This window comes from Haliotis cracherodii, unplaced genomic scaffold (assembly GCF_022045235.1).
Source record: "Haliotis cracherodii isolate W230 unplaced genomic scaffold, xgHalCrac1.p SCAF_18, whole genome shotgun sequence".
Lineage (NCBI taxonomy): Eukaryota > Metazoa > Mollusca > Gastropoda > Lepetellida > Haliotidae > Haliotis > Haliotis cracherodii.
Genome location: NW_027266273.1, coordinates 17,663,156 through 17,680,795, shown reverse-complemented (window position 1 = coordinate 17,680,795; position 17,640 = coordinate 17,663,156). Strand labels below are relative to the sequence as shown.

The following is a 17,640-nucleotide window of genomic DNA, read 5'->3' as shown; positions in this document are numbered from 1 at the left end:
CGGATAACTCGACGTATTTTGGCATAAGACTCGGACGAGGTTTCACATCGACTAACGCTTGGTCTCTGAAAATAAAATATTTTGATGGACAGAAATAATTCCAATTAAATTGAAAAGGCGGCTCAGTGAGATGGGAGATTTTGAACCTAAGAAAATCTAGACTTGCTTAATTTGATAAATCACATTACAGAAAGGGCTGGGCATAGGAGAAATTAATATGGTTTTGGGACTGTGAGCCAGATTATGTTCACAGTAAAAGTGTTTCCTTAAGTTGTTTACCTGGTCGTTATGGAATTGGTGAGATTTTATGGCGCTTCTTTGTAGCACCACCCCGTACCACATCGCACAGAACTCGGATAAAAGGGACTTTTATAATAATCACAAACCCCGCATGAACACACCCACTCATTACTCGACTCGTACGACAAGTATAGAATACTGAAGGGGTGCGGACTACTTCATCTAAGGGAACTATGCCAGGCGTGGTGACGCTCCCACATTTAGGTCAAAATAGTATACTGATAGATTGGCATTAACACAAGGACAAAAATAAGGATAAATAATAAAAACTAATGTATTAACGAAAAGGTAAACTGAACTTACGATCTATGAAGCCACTACCCCTAAAAAAAACTTTAAAAGAGTCGGGGTCGGGGTCGGGGTCGGGGTCGGGGTCGGGGTTCTCGCGATACTTATATCAAATTATTGGAGACATTATCAACATATATGTAAACCCTCTAATACTCTATTATAGGATCAATTCGACATAATACAACTTCAAGATAATTATGAATACATTACCAAATACAAAAGTTTTTTCTCTTCTCTATTAACATCGACCCCGAGTTACTTACCCTTCAAAAAAAAAAAGAAACGACAAAAAAACCCCGAGAATACCATTGACTGATAACATTTTAGGATCACCTGTTAATAATCAGAATGGAACCGTTACACATTTTAGGTCAAATGTTGGTACGGAGAACTACATGTTTTGTTAAGCAGGACATATGCACACTACTGATCAGGAATACAGTACCAGTAGGTCAACGACGAGGGGAGCCGAACCACTGCATATACCGCTGCACACCATGTGTACACATCTTACAAGGCATGTTACAGGCTTTTCATTGCTATATAGACTACTATGCATTTTGCATGGTACATCAGCGTGGCTTATAGTAAATAAGCATTTTACATGATAAGTGAAGCATGAAAATATAAAACGGCAACACCAGAGAATAACCAGTCTCGCTTATCCGACGAAGCAGATTCCATTTGGCGCAAAAGGTTTTATAATGGTAAATGGATCACTGAAAATCACTTATGACACCAGGTGTTCGCGAAAGGAGTAAACATTACCTGCTCTATGGTAGCGGCCGCCCCTCACACAACTAAGTGAGTGAGTATGGTTTTACGCCGCTTTTGGCAATATTCCAGCAATATCACGGCGGTGGACACCAGAAATGGGCTTCACACATTGTACCCATGTCGGGATTCGAACCCGGGTCTTCGGGACGAGCGAACGTTTTAACCACTAGGCTACCCGCCACACAACTAAGGCATCTTACGTGTTTGATTTTGAAGGCATATAATTTGAAACATTGTACGTGAAAAATTGTACATGACTCATTTTACATGGTACATTTGACAAGGTTCATGATGCATTTTGCGTGGCACATTATATAGTTTACATGATAATTGGATATTAAATATGATGACATCGAATTGCCGTAGCGCATAAATCAAACCACGTGGTACAGGAAATGTCATTCTGCATTAAAAGTCTCATTCATAGCTGATCTGATCAAGACGGTCCATCTCATTGCAAATTTCCGACAGTGATTGGGGGTTGTTTCTCCCAATGGTTAAAATATAGTTCGCTACATTCGTTGCGGTTTTCTGAGATAGATCACACTCTATATCTGTCAGTTCCTTTGTGAACAACCTGACATACGAATCTTCCACCACCTGGTTATGACGGATGGGGACACCAGGTGCTATCTCACGTGACATGCTCCGAAGCATCGGTAGCAGTTTCCGCAGAGCCTCTGACTGATGCTTTCCATGATGAATGACGCTATTCAAAAGTTCCTGAACAATGTCTCGGTCTCTCTCATCTAACTGCTTCCATTGCTCCAGCAGGTGCTTGTGCATCATCTCCCCACCCTCTGTCTCTCGGCTGGCGTGTCCAGATGTAAACATTCCTGGAGTCCAGCATCCGTCAGCGGCGTCCCGTGTTGGCGTGGCATCTCCACTTATCTTGAAGTCCCTATTCTCTTGTGCAGTCGTGCATTCCTTGACCTGATTCCCGAGTCGGATCTCCTTTGTATCCGGATGCTTGCTGCTCGCGTATTGTGCAGATGCGCAACCTCCGGTGCCACCATTCAGATGGCTTCCACCTGTGTCAAATGGGATTTGAACAGGCATTCCTGCATGGTCAGTATTGTCAACATCGACACGAATTGTAGCAAGCTCATTGACACTGACTTGGTAAGGAACACAGCAAGCATCTGAAGACAGATCGGGACTTTCCCCGTGAAGAACAGGCGTGGAACATGATGCCCTCTCTCCTTCTGGTGACACAATTACCCAGTCACCTTCCACCAGGTCGTCTGTATTCTCACATTCGGTTTCTACATCACACCTGTCTATTGAAAGACGTTTGGACTGAAGAATCACATCAGGCCTGCGAAGCTCTACACAAGGCATACATTCTTCAAGCTGAAATGAAATAAGATATAGGAACAAACATAATTAATATACAAAATGAATACATAAATATTAAACACTGAGATTGTAATAGGCTGCAAATATAGCTTAGGAAAGTACAATGGTATTGAACTGTAAATGAAAATATTTAATTCTATTTCTGTTTCTTTCATTCTAATTTGCAAGGTACGATTTGATGATTCGTGAACAGGTAAGGAGGTATCTCCCTCTACTATAACCTCAATGCCTCGATGTGTATTTGAATATGAATTGCCATTCATAATGAGTTGTTTCAGAATTTACAAAGTCTGATTAGTTGAGTATCATCACGTCTCGATCGCCCGTCAATTCTGACTTTATGACGTCACAACGATTTAGTGTGTCATAAGTGTCGTAAGGGAACTTGATCTCTATGTGGTCGAGAGTTTATTTACAAACTCGATTTCAGCATGCTTTATCGGGTGTGGATTTGACGCATTACAATATGGATTATGAATTTGCACATTATTACATTATTATAACTATTATCCTAGGTTACTGATTATACTTTTCACATTATTACATTATTATAACTATAATCCTAGGTTACTGATTATACTTTGTACATCATTACATTATTATAACTATTATCCTAGGTTACTGATTATACTTTTCACAGTATTACATTATTATAACTATAATCCTAGGTTACTGATTATACCTTTCACATTATTATATTATTATAACTGTAACTCTAAGTTAGTGATTATACTTTTCACATTATTACATTGTTATTACTATAATCCAAGGTTACTGATTATACTTTGCACATTATTACATTATCATAACTGTAACCCTAAGTCAGTGATTATACTTTGCACATTATTACATTATTATAACTATAACCCTAAGTAAGTGATTATACTTTTCACATTATTACATTATTATAGCTATAATCCTAGGTTACTGATTATACTTTGCACATTATTACATTATTATAACTATAATCCTAGGTTACTGATTATACTTTGCACATTATTACATTATTATAACTGTAACCCTAAGTAAGTGATTATACTTTGCACATTATTACATTATTATTACTATAATCCAAGGTTACTGATTATACTTTTCACATTATTACATTATTATATCTATAATCCTAGGTTACTGATTATACTTTGCACACTATTACATTATAATAACTATAACCCTAAGTTAGTGATTATACTTTGCACATTATTACATTATTATAACTACAACCCTAAGTAAGTGATTATACTTTGCACATTATTACATTATTATAACTATATTCTTAGGTTACTGATTATACTTTGCACATTATTACATTATTATTACTATAATCCAAGGTTACTGATTATACTTTGCACATTATTACATTATTATAACTATAATCCTAGGTTACTGATTATACTTTGCACATTATTACATTATTATAACTGTAACCCTAAGTAAGTGATTATACTTTGCACATTATTACATTATTATAACCATAATCCTAGGTTACTGATTATACTTTGCACATTATTACATTATTATAACTATAATCCTAGGTTACTGATTATACTTTGCACATTATTATAACTATAATCCTTGGTTACTTATTATACTTTGCACATTATTACATTATTATAACTATAACCCTAAGTTACTGACTATACGTTGACGTGTGCAAGGTGGTATCTTGCCGAGGCTGAGACATTCATTTTACTCGTAGCTCGTTATTGTATGAAGACCTTACCTGAGATGCGTCTCTTCCTCGAAACAATATACCCATAGTACTTTTCAGCATGGAGACCAAGGATGCTGAAACGAACATCACATGCCTTTGGTGACATAGCAAAGTTGGTAACAACATGCATGACATATGCAATGGAGGCTTATGTCAATTATCGGAAGAAGGAGTTCACGGCTTGAATGCAAACAAACAAAAAACTATCCATTACTTCACTTATTTTCAAGTTGAAAGTGTTATTTTATCGATAGGCATATGGTTGCCAATCAATTGTGTTCATCTAACATTTAATCACTGAAGGGCGCTCGGGTAGCCTAGTGGTTAAAGCGTTCGCTCGTCACGCCGATGACCCGGGTTCGATTCCCGACATGGGTACAATGTGTGAAGCCCATTTCTGGTGTCCACCGCCGTGATATTGCTGGAATATTGCTCAAAGCGGCGTAAAACCACAAACACTCACTCACTTTGAATCCCTTATCAGAATTGATATCAAAAGGTTTTCGTCCTTTGTAAGGGATTTCCATGAGTATATTTGCAATCAGTTTATCATCAGAACACCCTACATACCGTGTCGCAACAAAAATAGATCAACCTATTAAACAGACAACTGGGATACAATTACATTTAATGTTGTCGATATGATCACCGTCGTTGCCAGACTCAACAGCTTCTGCAACAGCAGCAGCTTCTGCAGCAGCTTCTGTGGCAGCTTCTTGTCCATCTTCAACCATTACGTCTTTGTCACTTGGCGCGCTGTCAAGTCGGACTCGTGATTTTGTTTCACTCAGTGAAGTATCTGTAGTATCCACAATTGTTACTGGACAACAATATAATATTTATAGTATAAGAGACAGTTGAGAAAATGTCCGTATAGGGACTTCATATGGAACATGCTTTTGAATATACTCGACAAAGAAATGACAGTGTGCACTAATCTACTAGTTACCTTGCGTTGACTTTAGGGCAATGTTGTTCTTCAGTGTCCCAAGTCCCCTTCCAGTGATCATGGCCGTGAGGGCCTCTTCTTTTAAACTAACTTGGATGAGATTATCTGAAATAAATAATCTATGTTACACATCGGATGTGACATTCGGCCAATGTATGGAATTAATATTTGTTAAAGAGTCATGTGAAGACGGAAAGTATTACAATGTCTCAAGAACCAGTACTTACACGTGTTGCCCATCCCACCATGGATAACTCCACCCGTGTTGGCAGTTTCGACTGAGCCTCCTTGGACACCATGGATGGAGGTTTCCGGGACACCCGATTTCCGACCTGATTCTACAACATCATATATTGAATCCATGATTAGAACTTATAGCTTGTCTCTGTTTCTACTTTCACTTCCAAAACATTGTAATATCTCCACGATCAATTCAAATGTACATGTAAATATGCACAAAATTAGAGCATGTATGCCATCTATTAAAGTAAAAACATAATCTGCTGTCGCAACTTTTGTTACATAATGTGTTTAAGTACTAACCATCTGGTAAGCTTCTTGAAGACACGGACCTCTCCACATCTTCGGACCTTGGGTGCAGCTCCACAACCTTATTGTATTTCATTGTTGTGCCCGTCTTCTCCATCCTTGCCTCGGGTACACTCCTGTAAAGCCTCCTGTTTTTGGTTTCTGAGGCCCTGTGTATAATAATGGTCTCAAGTAGCCCCATATATCAATAGTATCCTCTCGAAGCTGATTTATTTGTTGTAGCCTCGTGTATCTGTTATAGTTTCTTGTAGTCACTTGTGTCTGTTACATCCGCTAGTAGCCTTTCAGACCTTCCGTAGACTGTAACAGAGTATGTGTCCGAGTTGTACGCAGGCTCGATGGATGAAATATCTGCTATAGTATTTTGGAAAGGTTGTAAAACGCCTTAATATATTAAAACATTGAGGACGATTCATTCCAGAGATACTGTTTAAAGTTAGGCCAGAACACAGAGGGATGCGCATATATGCGCATATAGCCTCATAACAGTTACGATGGCAGTGTAAAAAAACAAAAACATAATCACTCACCCACAGTCAAGAGTCCCCAGAGAATGTATGGAAGCCAGTATACAGACAACAGATTAATAAACAAACAAACGAACACTGCCCTTATTTATTAATGATGAATTTCTAACTACATCCTTTGTTGGCATTTAAAAAAGATATACTCTGTATATGCAGATGCAGGGCTGATATCATTGTATACACTCGTGGTGAACCTGTAACTTATTTGTTGTCTAAACACAGTACGTAATGTTGAAACGCATAAGAGGTAAGCACATGTCATTTGTCAGTGATATACAGTTGAGGTGAAATGGGGTTTAACGTCGCGTCCAAGATTATTGCACTTATTTAGCGACGTGCATGCACGTGTGTGTGTGTGTGTGTGTGTGTGTGTGTGTGTGTGTGTGTGTGTGTGTGTGTGTGTGTGTGTGTGTGTGTGTGGCTGTTTGTACTAGTCCGGACTGATGCCGATTTATAGTGCTAGCACACAGAGATACCATGCCGCAGTTTAACATGAATACCCAACTCAGACACAGTATACTGACTCCGGGCCGACCAGTCCTTGTTTTAGCCCCTTAATGTCGAGCGCCAGACAGGGTAACATCAAGTACCATCTTTTAACGTCTTTTGGTATGACGTGGCTGGGGATCGGACCCCGGACCTTCCGCTCTCCGGGCGGACGCTCTACCATTAGACCACGGAGGCGGTCTCAGTGATATACAGATATATTAGAGGCGTGAACAGGGTATTATTTTACTTGATACTGATATTGTTGCTTATTAAGTATTTTGACAAACGACTAAAAAAACCAAATAGCCATCCTTGTTGGAACGTTTTTTATAGTCTATTGATAAAGGTGTACGGGAAATCCTGAGTGAAATCAGCAAAGCAGGTATAAAGATAGATCCTTCTGTCGTGTACATAACCACGAACTGTCACCTGGATGAGCAATCAATTGAGGGTCATTTGGGAGCATGACTCATTTGAGTCTCAGACCCCATTACCTTTTTTATCCAAATTCCAAAAAAAGGGCCGAGGCCCGTTCAGCATACAAGCAGTGGGCTCGCGCTCAGAATATGTTCATGTTCTTATAGTCCCAAACAGGACTGTTAATAGCCCGAGGCGCTACGTCTTTTCAGCTGCTTTTCATCGTCCGGAATAATATTTAAAACTATAACAGTTATCGGAACAATTAAAATAGGGATTTAGCCTCTTCTTGTGTAAAACATAAAGAGGCTGTATTACGAATAGTAATGGTAGGATTTGTTTGTTTGTTGTTTAACGCCATATTCAAGCTTTATGACGGTGGTCTGTAAATAATCGAGTCTGGACCAGACAATCACGTGATTGATGTCATGAGCATCGATCCATGCAATTGGGACACGATGATAAGCATCAATCAAATCAGCGAACCTGGCCACCTGAAGAAAGTGGTAGAGGTGTGTTTATATCTACTCATATCCCTGATGTATTTGCTCTGTTATTTGCTGATGATGTGTCAACCGTCTTTGATAGAGCTCTACAGCTTCAAAAGAAAATAAAGACCCTGGAGAAATTCTGTGATCATACTGGCATGAAAGTCAATCTGAATAAGACTAAAATAATAGTATTTCGGAATGGAAGTCCTCTTCGCAGTTATGAAAAGTGTTTTTTGAATGGTCAACAGATAGAAGCTGTCACCATGTGCAGATATTTAGGAATTGTTTTCTCACCAAAGTTATCTTGGACCAAGGCCCAAGCATGTCTAGCAGCCCAGGCAAGGAAAGCACTTCTATCACTTTATTATTATCAAAAACAATTTGGATACATTAATCACCATGATCTTTTTAATATTTTTGATGCTAGGATTTCACCAATCCTATGTTATGGATCAGAGATCTGAGGTACCAGCTACTGTAACATTTTTTAGAGTGTCCATAACAGATTCTGCAAATCCTTTTTGAAAGAAAATAAGTTCACAAATAACAACATGGTTCTAGGAGGCTGCGGTAGGATCCCCCTACAGTTTAACTACATGTCAAGAGCAGTCAAGTACTGGTGCAGACTAATTCAGATGGAACAACACAGGCTACCCATCCAAGCTTATTATATACGTAAATCTCTTGATGATAATGGTAAAATTACATGGGCATCACATATAAGAATGATTTTATTCCAGTTTGGATTTGGTTTTGTTCGGCCAAGCCAAGACATTGGTAATATTCAACATTTCCTGACAGATTTTAAACGGAGATTTTACGACTGCGTCACTCAAATTGACACTTTTCCCTGACATCATCAACGAAATGCAATTACAACTCACAGTTCAAGTCATTACTAAATGTGGAATCATATATTACTTGTGATATGTCTTCGTACCAACGTAGACTTTTAGACATGTTCCGGTGTAATCATTTTTAGACTTGCTGTTGAACTGGGGCGTCACAACAACATCCCATATAATGAACGTGTTTGCACTTTCTGTTTTTCAAAGGGACATAACCATGTTGAAGATGAAGTCCATGTTCTTATAATTTGTGACCAGTATTCTAGAGCAAGAAGAAACTCTTTTCCCAAGTGTCTCGTTACCCCTCCCTCTATTGAGAATTACATATATATAAGACTTACGTCAGCTGAAAACGAACAAATTATAAAAGGCTTAGGTAAATTTCTCTTCCAAGTCATGAATATTCGAACGGAAACACTGTGTTGAACGGCAAATCATTATCAAATCTCCTCAGCATGCAAATATATATACAGTATATTTCCGTTGTATTATGGGCCGGTGGCCTGTAGTACCGAATAAATTTGCATGTCTGTCTGTCTGTCTGTCTGTCTGTCTGCAATAATCTTGGACGCGACGTTAAACCCCATTTCACCTCACCTCAAAATTCGTCTGTCAGAATAATACTTTGTTGAAGGTGTGTATGTTGTATGAATAAATGTAGCAATGCCATACGTACAGATTCGATGTGATTTATTTAATACAAGTAATTGCATCACGGCAGAAATATATCATAGATGTGTACCGATGTATACTACTCAATATTTGCTAAGGACCACCACTTTAAAAGGTGATGCGTCAAATTGTGTGCATCTGTTGAAGTAGCCAAAGACAATGTTGCTTGAAGACATGTTTAATGAACAAGTTCGTTGTCATGTGCGACACAATGCCAACAAATAACATGTGGCCAGAAAATCAGTCAGATAACCCGTCAAAATGAGCGTATCTGACCAACACTAATCCATTACGAAAACGAAGACAAATCAAAACGTGGTCCTCAGTTACTGACTTTGAGTGTTATCGAACCTGATGGACTAAAGTACTCACGGAAATGAAAAAAACCTGTTTTTCTTAATTTAAAAATCGACACAAAGTGTTACATAGCTGTAAATACGAAATAACAAAACAACTCGAAAAGTACTAGTCTGGATTTGCTAGTTTGATCTCAGTGAACAATACAAAATGTACTTTAGAGGAGGTAATTTGTCGGCACTTTCAACATTCAAAAATAAAACTAAGTTCAAATTGACATAGCAGAAACAGACTATAGGCATTACGCACCTGTTCTCGTCTGTCGTCAAGGTGTCATAGGTCACCTTGATCTACTCACACCTGGTTATGCCCTGTTTCACAATAGTCTGTTTGATTCACATTTTTACACACTTTTACGTGTAAAAAGGCATAAAAACATTTGATACGCTGTATTTGTGCAACGGCCCAATTAGTACTAATTTAGTTGTTTGAATATTTACATATTTTGTATATTAACTGCAATAATTTAAGATCTGTTGTCGAAAAAACAGGGTTTTTTTCATTTCCGTGAGTACTTTTAGTTCCATAGTCGGAATCAGAATTCTATCTGTGCAGATAAACAAAGTGACACAAGATGCATGCCCACAATCAAATATGCAAGCCTTCTATTGTTTATTGTGTTATAACTAGCTGAAGTTCAGAAAGTAACTGGCAATGATGCCATCTTTGCAGTGGATGCTGGCATAATTAAGGGTCTTAACGCATATTATTACAGCGACCATGTATACCGATTGACCACCAGAGATCCCTTCTTCCTAAATAGAATCTTTCGGACTCATTGACTATGTACATTCATCCTGGTTTTCCACTTGGGTATGAAATCCCAATAGATGTCCCAGCATATCTATTTACAGGATTTGACACAAGTGCACAAAGTAGAAGAAGAAGTTTATTTCTGTATACAGGCCACAGGCCCAGGTACAATATAGATACATGTATTATATACAAAGTGCTGGTAAAATTAGAAGAGGTACAGAGTGCAATTAAAAGTGCAATTAGAATTATAATAATGAAGAAGAACGTAGGTCATCTTTCATGTATTTAGCACATAATGACAAGGTTTCAATGTTTGAAGTTTGAAGTAAAGTTCTGAGGGAGTACTCATTTTATAAGTTATTGTTAGGAAAATGTGTCTTACAATATCATAAGTTGGGCATACTAACAAAAATGCAACTTATCTTCTATAATATGTTTACAAAAACGACAAAATCTAAGGTTTCTAGGTACACGCTCCCGCCTACCTATATTTTTCATAATTTGTAATTCTCCAATTCTAAATAATGTAAAACGTCTTCTTTGGTCTCTTTGGTGTATATGAAGCAAATATTGTTCAATTGCGAAAGTTGACTTCATAGTGGAATAAAAATCTAAATTTGAATGATCATTTATTCTACAACCAATATAAAACAAATATCTATACAACTGAAAACTATTCTTGAGACATAGATGGAAGGCCCATAGTAAGGGGAATAGAAATTCCAGCATTTCAGAAGACGATAAACGAATCTTTGCCTGCTGTGATCTGTGTATGACTAAAATATGTGATTATTTACAACATTAAAACGTCCCATTATGAATACAAAATACATGTATTTATTAAAAGAATGAATTCTATAAAATGATTTAAATCTAAAGCGTACAATGATTCATTATAGTACCTCAAAGATTGATTTTAGTTCACCCTTTGTCTTACAAATAGAACCATACTTATGCTATCTATGACAGAAGGTGATAAATAGGGCTGACACATTTTGATATCAATAAGCAATTTCAGCGTTTTAGTGTTCAAAGTGAGTGAGTATGGTTTTACGCTGCATGTAGCAATATTCCAGCAACATCAGGGCAGAGGACACAAGAAATGGGCTTCACACATTGTACCCATGTGGGGAATCGAACCCGGGCCTTCGGCGACGAGCGAACACTTTAACCACCACTATCCCCCCACCGCTCACGTGATCAAAGTTCTTAGAGGGAAAAAGAAACACCAACTCAGTACTTTGGGGTATATACACGTTTTATTAATACAAGTAGCTATGTACAAGAAGGCATATATGTGCTAGCTGGGCTAAGAGCAATTCCCATCCTAGAATATTCATCCATTGTACTTTTCTCCATTCCATTATGATAAATATGCTTGACCAAATTTGTCACTGATCTATGTATGTTGAAGTTACTATCAGAAAGATTGCGATTGGCGTCTTCTCTAGCGATTGGATTCAGTGTGCTCATCATAATAGAATAATGTAGAACACTGGACTGGTGGAGGCCATATGGTTTCAATAACATCAAATTGCTAATAACATCAAAGCCATATGACAAAGAAGATGTAATAAATATAAAAATAAACTAACAAATGAAGAAAAGGTTAATACACAGTTTAGGTTGGCTGACAACAGGGGTAAAATGCATTAGAAAATGTAAGGATTAAGATATCACGTTTTATATCACTTTTCATATATCTGTACAAGATCGCACAAAACAAAGGTGTTATTGCTAATATTTGACATAGTGCGTGTAAATACATGACACCCATAGGAAGTGACAGGGCAGTACTGACGACATGGTGTATCATATGACCCAATCATCAATTGATGTAATTGTGTCGCTCAATATTCTTCTAAAAGCATGCCAGACAGAAAATGTTCGATCTTTTGAATCTTGATCTTTGATGGTTTCATGGCACTAATCTGCAAAATCAATTCGACATTTTGTTTAGTTTTCACTCTTACTAATATGTTCTGAATGTCTCTCAAATCAATTCTGATAATTTCTGAAATAGATTCAGGATGAAGTGGATAAAACCCTGAACCGCGCGTAGTCCAATGTTGATCAAATTCAGTCAGAATAGCGTCCAAAAATGAGAAAACATTGCGCACTTTTTCTAAAGAAAGTAATTTTCCTATCTCAACAGTTTTTTCCACATTGTGCCTGGTAATGACTCTCACTGCGCGAGACTGGATCCATCTCAAATCATATGTAAACTCCACACATCTTCCAGGGATGTCATTAAGTCCATGTAGTTGTGTTGGTGCAATTGTACAATCTTCCATCAGATGCTCTGAGTCGACATCATCAAGAAGGTCCTTTCCCTGCTTCCCGGAATCTTTCCCACCTTTGACATTAAACTTAAGTTTGACATCTGAAGTAGTTTCTTCTGTTGCAGCATTGGGCGGGTCTATCTTGTTACGTGTATGGTGAATCACTGTATTTCTCATCTTAACTCCCAATGCGGTGGAATCACATCTTGGTCCTGACCTCCTGATATTGTAGCACGCAAGGAAATCCACAATATAACAATACACCTCATCATCCTTTAAGGCATTAATGTCCTCATCACTTACATCGATGTGACACTGATGAAGGTGAAAGTAGAGTTCCTCATCTGTCATCAGGTGTTCCTCTTCATGTTCCGCATATGAGACCCCACTCGTGATGTGTTCATCAGCATTGTCGTTTCCCTTGTCAGTCATAGGAGTTTGGCACGGTTGATTCTGTGCAGTCCTGGTGGAAGAAACGCTCGTTTTCATTTGATCAATAAGGTCCTTTATCTGCTTAAAGGGTACGTCTGCATCTGGAAACATAATACATTACTGTTAGTCCATCTATCTCAATAACATCAGTAATATTAACATATTACATGTATTAACACCAAGTTACAACACCATTTTCATGATCATAAAAAAATGCTAAAAGAATAGTCCATTGTACGATTCCGACAATATCTTAAATATGCGTTAGCCAATCTCTAGTTTCAGCAAGTTGTAATCATGTTTTGAACTGTTATCGATATTGCAGAGTTTTTTTCCATTTAAAAAATTCCTGTAACAATTCACTTTTGATTTGTGTACAACTGCAATAGAATTATATCATGTGTGATACTATTATGGTCATAGAAATATAGTCGGTGCACTTTATATACATATTTCACTATTCTGCAAAAGGTAATACGTCCATCAATAGAAGAATAACGGAATACATGTAACTAAACTAAACTTGTTTATGGTTAGAAAACGTTGTCGGTTGAAGAATAACAAATCCCCCAAACATTGATGTGAAAAATATATCACATGATCTGATTTGATAAAAGTGTTCACATCCCCTAGCTATGCGATATTATTTGACAAATATTAATCCGGATGCTGAAAACCACAAAATGATTTGTTGTTTAGTTATAAATTCATCCTGGTCAACACAAGGGGACTCGTGCATATTCCATGCAACACTTACTTGGAAAGTACAGAATGTAATTATCTCCATGGTGCGCCCCTGCCACGTTGGATCCAAGCATATACCCTCCCGACGCCCCCTTCGTCATTGATGTGCACAGCTGTTCATCCTGAACTGATGAAGCCACATTGCGTACATTTTCTGAAACAAATCAAAGCTTGAATAATGATACCTTACAAGCAGATAGGCGAACAACTCCATACGATAACGTCCAAGACATTCATCAAATATTCAAGCTAGGTAACTTTATAACTGTTTGTCTTCACACCCCTCTCGAGGCGTCAATCACTAAAAGTAATCATTATATTGATCCATACTCGGTTAATTAAACAAGCACAAACACAAAGGAATCTTAGACATTCATTGCATTAATGCATCTTTGTCTATGCCTATATACAGTGAAACACCGAAAGCCTATCTACCTGTGGGGTGGGGCGTCTCCTGTGTGTGTCTCTGTGCCTCTTCTAAGGCCAGTGCCACTTCATCCTTACCCGCCGGGACATCAGGTAAAATGCGTTCTTCTCCTGTGTGAACCATTCTGAAACACCGAACACATGTGATAAGCATATTGAATGGCGTTGAGTTGGAATACGATGTTGTGTGCCAGGAATGTTAAGGGGTTCATCAAATTGTAAGCAGACTGCACAATATCTACTTTGAACAATTAAACTATATATACATGCTATATACATGCTATATCCATCCAGGACAATTCCAACACAAAACATTTGAATTTCAGTTTGTCCTAGATGGATATAGCAGATATTGAGCAATATTCAACCTATATGACGGCGGTCTGTAATTAATCGAATCTGGTCCAGACGATCTAGTGATTGATATCAAGAACATCGACCCACGCAATTGGTTTACGAGGACATGCAATCAACCAAGTCAGCGAGCCTGACAACCCGATCCCGTTAGTCGCCTCTTACGACAAGCATGGGTTGCTGAAGACCTATTCTAACCCGGATATACACGGGTGGGGCATGTGAGTACTTTAGACAACAACATACGGCTTGATTGATAATAAATGAGAACTAACGACCCACAAAGTGATGTTTTAGGAGACTTGAGGTCCACTTTTAACCATGCTATACATCGATCCTATCAATGAGAGAGCGTGAGTGACGAGAGTTTTTTTACATTTGCATATTTATATTTAGATATGTGTCATTTTTCTCATCAAGGTTAATGTATGCATGCTAAATTTCTTTATAATGTTATACGTTCAGAATGCTACAGAATTAGTAGGTAATGGTTAAAGTAACGATTTGCGAAGTAAACAGTAGTTTGCCAGACCTTAAAATGAAATTAACATCTTGACCTATGTTGAGACTTGAGATATTCCGAGGGGAAGAAGCCAATTAAAGCAAGGAATGTTAATAAAGAGATTGTCGTTTAGAAAGACGATATACAAGGCAATCTGGGACATTAATGGTGGATACTACTATTGTGAACAGAAAATGAATTGTGTGAACATGACATGGAGGTATGAATTCATGTCATGTGGGTTACACTCAGTAAAGGTTGTGCTTACCTCTCTCGTGAACACATCCAGAGAGATTTAGTTGTACCGGTATAAACTTGAATTCCATGGGAAATTAGAGGTAAATCTTATTCGATTGCTGTCTTCAGCGGTCAAACGGTGAGACAATATGTAGACGTGTTAACGTTGTTGCCTCGATGTCCCAACGCCTTGTGTAAAATGTGGGAAGGCCCACGATCTAAAAATAGGTTATCATCAATACCGGAAGGACATACCGTATCCGTGACGTCATCTCGCCACGTGCAATTGCAATCGGCAATTCACGCCCATTCCCGTAACCGCAAAGAGGACTCGGCCGTGAAAGTAGGAAATGGGCCATACAGTGTACAGCACAAACTCGCGGATGCATATTTTTGCGCGTTAATCGTTCAACTGTGTCTAATTTTCTTTAGTCTTATATACACCTAGTTAATTATTTAGATGTTTTTGTACTAAATATATTCAAAAGATAACCTACACAACAACCTTTTAAAACAATATGGTCTCAAAGTGTACACGCAAAAATCACTTTCTTTCTTTTTGTAAACAAAACGCAATTTTAGAATTAGTTTGTATCAGTGTTTGAAAATATACACTCATTTTTTTCACAGTGAACGTAGGAAGCTCACAACAGTGTGAAAATGATATGCCGTTATGAGGCCTTCGTTTTCCGAGCTAAACAGACCTGAGTTATCCCCCTTAGATTATGACGTAATTGGTGACAATTCAACTGGGTTCCTGTCTATTCTCAACGCAAAAGATATCAAGTACCTTCACCAGAAAATTTCCAGAACTGCCAGATAAAGTCAAGGTATGGTGACGAAGAGGAATCAAGCGAAGACCTTTTATTCGTGTCATCGGCCTCCGACCCATCTACTGAACAACCGACGAGGCCACTGTGGTAAGAATAAACTTGGCCTAAATATTTCATTACAGCTCAGTGTACGAGGGGTGTTCATTAAAGATTTCCCCTCAACCACTTAGGGTTATCATATTTGCTTGAAATTTCACATGTGTAATGATACATGTAGCTATGGGTTATGTCTGAATTTGCAGCACCGAACTATTAATCTTACCACTTATACAGGTGTTATGATCGAGTAGGGTGTGACAATAGAGCCAGTAGAATACCGAGCAGTGATTAGGTTTTTATATTTGAAAGGTCGCACACCAAAATAAACTTTCGATGAAATGAAAGCAACTTATGGGGAAGATGCCCTAATATATGACGTTGTTAAACACTGGCATCGCCAGTTCAAGTGTGGTCGGACATCTGTGGAAACAGCTGCCATTCCGGGTCGCCCCAATTCAGCCATTGATGAGGACACTATCCATCAAGTGGAGACCGCCATTTTGGCAGACCGACGTATAACTGTTCGCCAGTTAGCATAAGATGTCAAGACCAGTATAGGGTCTGTGGAAAAAATCATCCATGACAATTTCAACATGCATAAGGTGTCTGCACGATGGACTCCCAGGTTGCTCACACCTTTCCAAAAGCAGGAACGAGTCAATTGCTCAAAGGATCTTTTGGATATGTGCCAAAAAACAACAACAGGCAAACGTTTGTGACAGACTTATCACACAGGATGGGTCCATCACTATGATCCTGAGGGTAAAGTTCAGTCGATGCAATGGAAGCATGTGGGGTCACCATCCCCAAAGAAGGCACGTGTCCAACCCTCTGCAGGCAAGGCCATGCTCACGGTGTTTTGGGACCAGCACGGAGTAGTGATGATGGATTTCTTGGCAAAGGGTACCACAATTACAGGAGCTTATTATGCTTCACTGCTGCGGAAATTGCAGGACGCTATCAAGCTTAAGGGCATGGCATCCTGACCAAAAGTGTCCGTCTCCTGCAAGACAATGCTCCAGTACATAACTCTCACGTTGCCCAGACAGACGCGCGGTCCTGTTAATGTACACCCCCAGAAGCGAAACGTATTCTTAGAGATATTTGCCATGCCTGGTAGCTTAACCCATACTCTTCTTTAACCTTTTATCACGTGCCACCCTGTCACGATTCCATGCCAATATCGTCCAATCCAAGCTTATAAAAAATGTTTCACTATCCTCACCACACGATGGGCTTCTTCGAAGGCTACATGGCAATTTTAATAAACAAATAGATATGTCGCTAACCGTTGC

At 38.5% G+C, this 17,640-nt stretch overlaps 2 protein-coding genes across 2 annotated transcripts; both read right to left on the bottom strand.

The window, feature by feature from the left end:
• Positions 1–1,785: 1,785 nt before the first annotated feature.
• LOC139465828 (uncharacterized) lies at positions 1,786–6,036 on the bottom strand. The gene is made up of 6 exons (XM_071247763.1): positions 5,934–6,036; positions 5,618–5,728; positions 5,391–5,495; positions 5,067–5,261; positions 4,451–4,515; positions 1,786–2,721 (listed from the first exon to the last, which is right to left on the bottom strand). The coding sequence occupies exons 1-6, from the start codon at positions 6,034–6,036 to the stop codon at positions 1,786–1,788; spliced, it is 1,515 nt and encodes a 504-aa protein (XP_071103864.1).
• Positions 6,037–10,672: 4,636 nt separating this feature from the next.
• LOC139465832 (uncharacterized) lies at positions 10,673–15,629 on the bottom strand. Its single transcript, XM_071247767.1, has 4 exons — positions 15,505–15,629; positions 14,390–14,505; positions 13,968–14,108; positions 10,673–13,311 (listed from the first exon to the last, which is right to left on the bottom strand). The coding sequence occupies exons 1-4, from the start codon at positions 15,519–15,521 to the stop codon at positions 12,347–12,349; spliced, it is 1,239 nt and encodes a 412-aa protein (XP_071103868.1). The 5' UTR covers positions 15,522–15,629; the 3' UTR covers positions 10,673–12,346.
• Between the last annotated feature and the right edge of the window lie 2,011 nt (positions 15,630–17,640).

Bases quoted from the DNA above. Each gene is read 5' to 3' on its own strand.
- LOC139465828 (XM_071247763.1), bottom strand. From the start codon at position 6,036: ATGGAGAAGACGGGCACAACAATGAAATACAATAAGGTTGTGGAGCTG. The intron at 5,729-5,933 runs GTTAGTACTTAA...ATGATGTTGTAG, and splicing joins TTCAAGAAGCTTACCAGATG to AATCAGGTCGGAAATCGGGT. The intron at 5,262-5,390 runs GTAACTAGTAGA...ATTGTTGTCCAG, and splicing joins TGCCCTAAAGTCAACGCAAG to TAACAATTGTGGATACTACA.
- LOC139465832 (XM_071247767.1), bottom strand. The intron at 14,109-14,389 runs GTAGATAGGCTT...GATTTGTTTCAG, and splicing joins GGAGACGCCCCACCCCACAG to AAAATGTACGCAATGTGGCT. The intron at 13,312-13,967 runs GTAAGTGTTGCA...TTATGTTTCCAG, and splicing joins TTACATTCTGTACTTTCCAA to ATGCAGACGTACCCTTTAAG.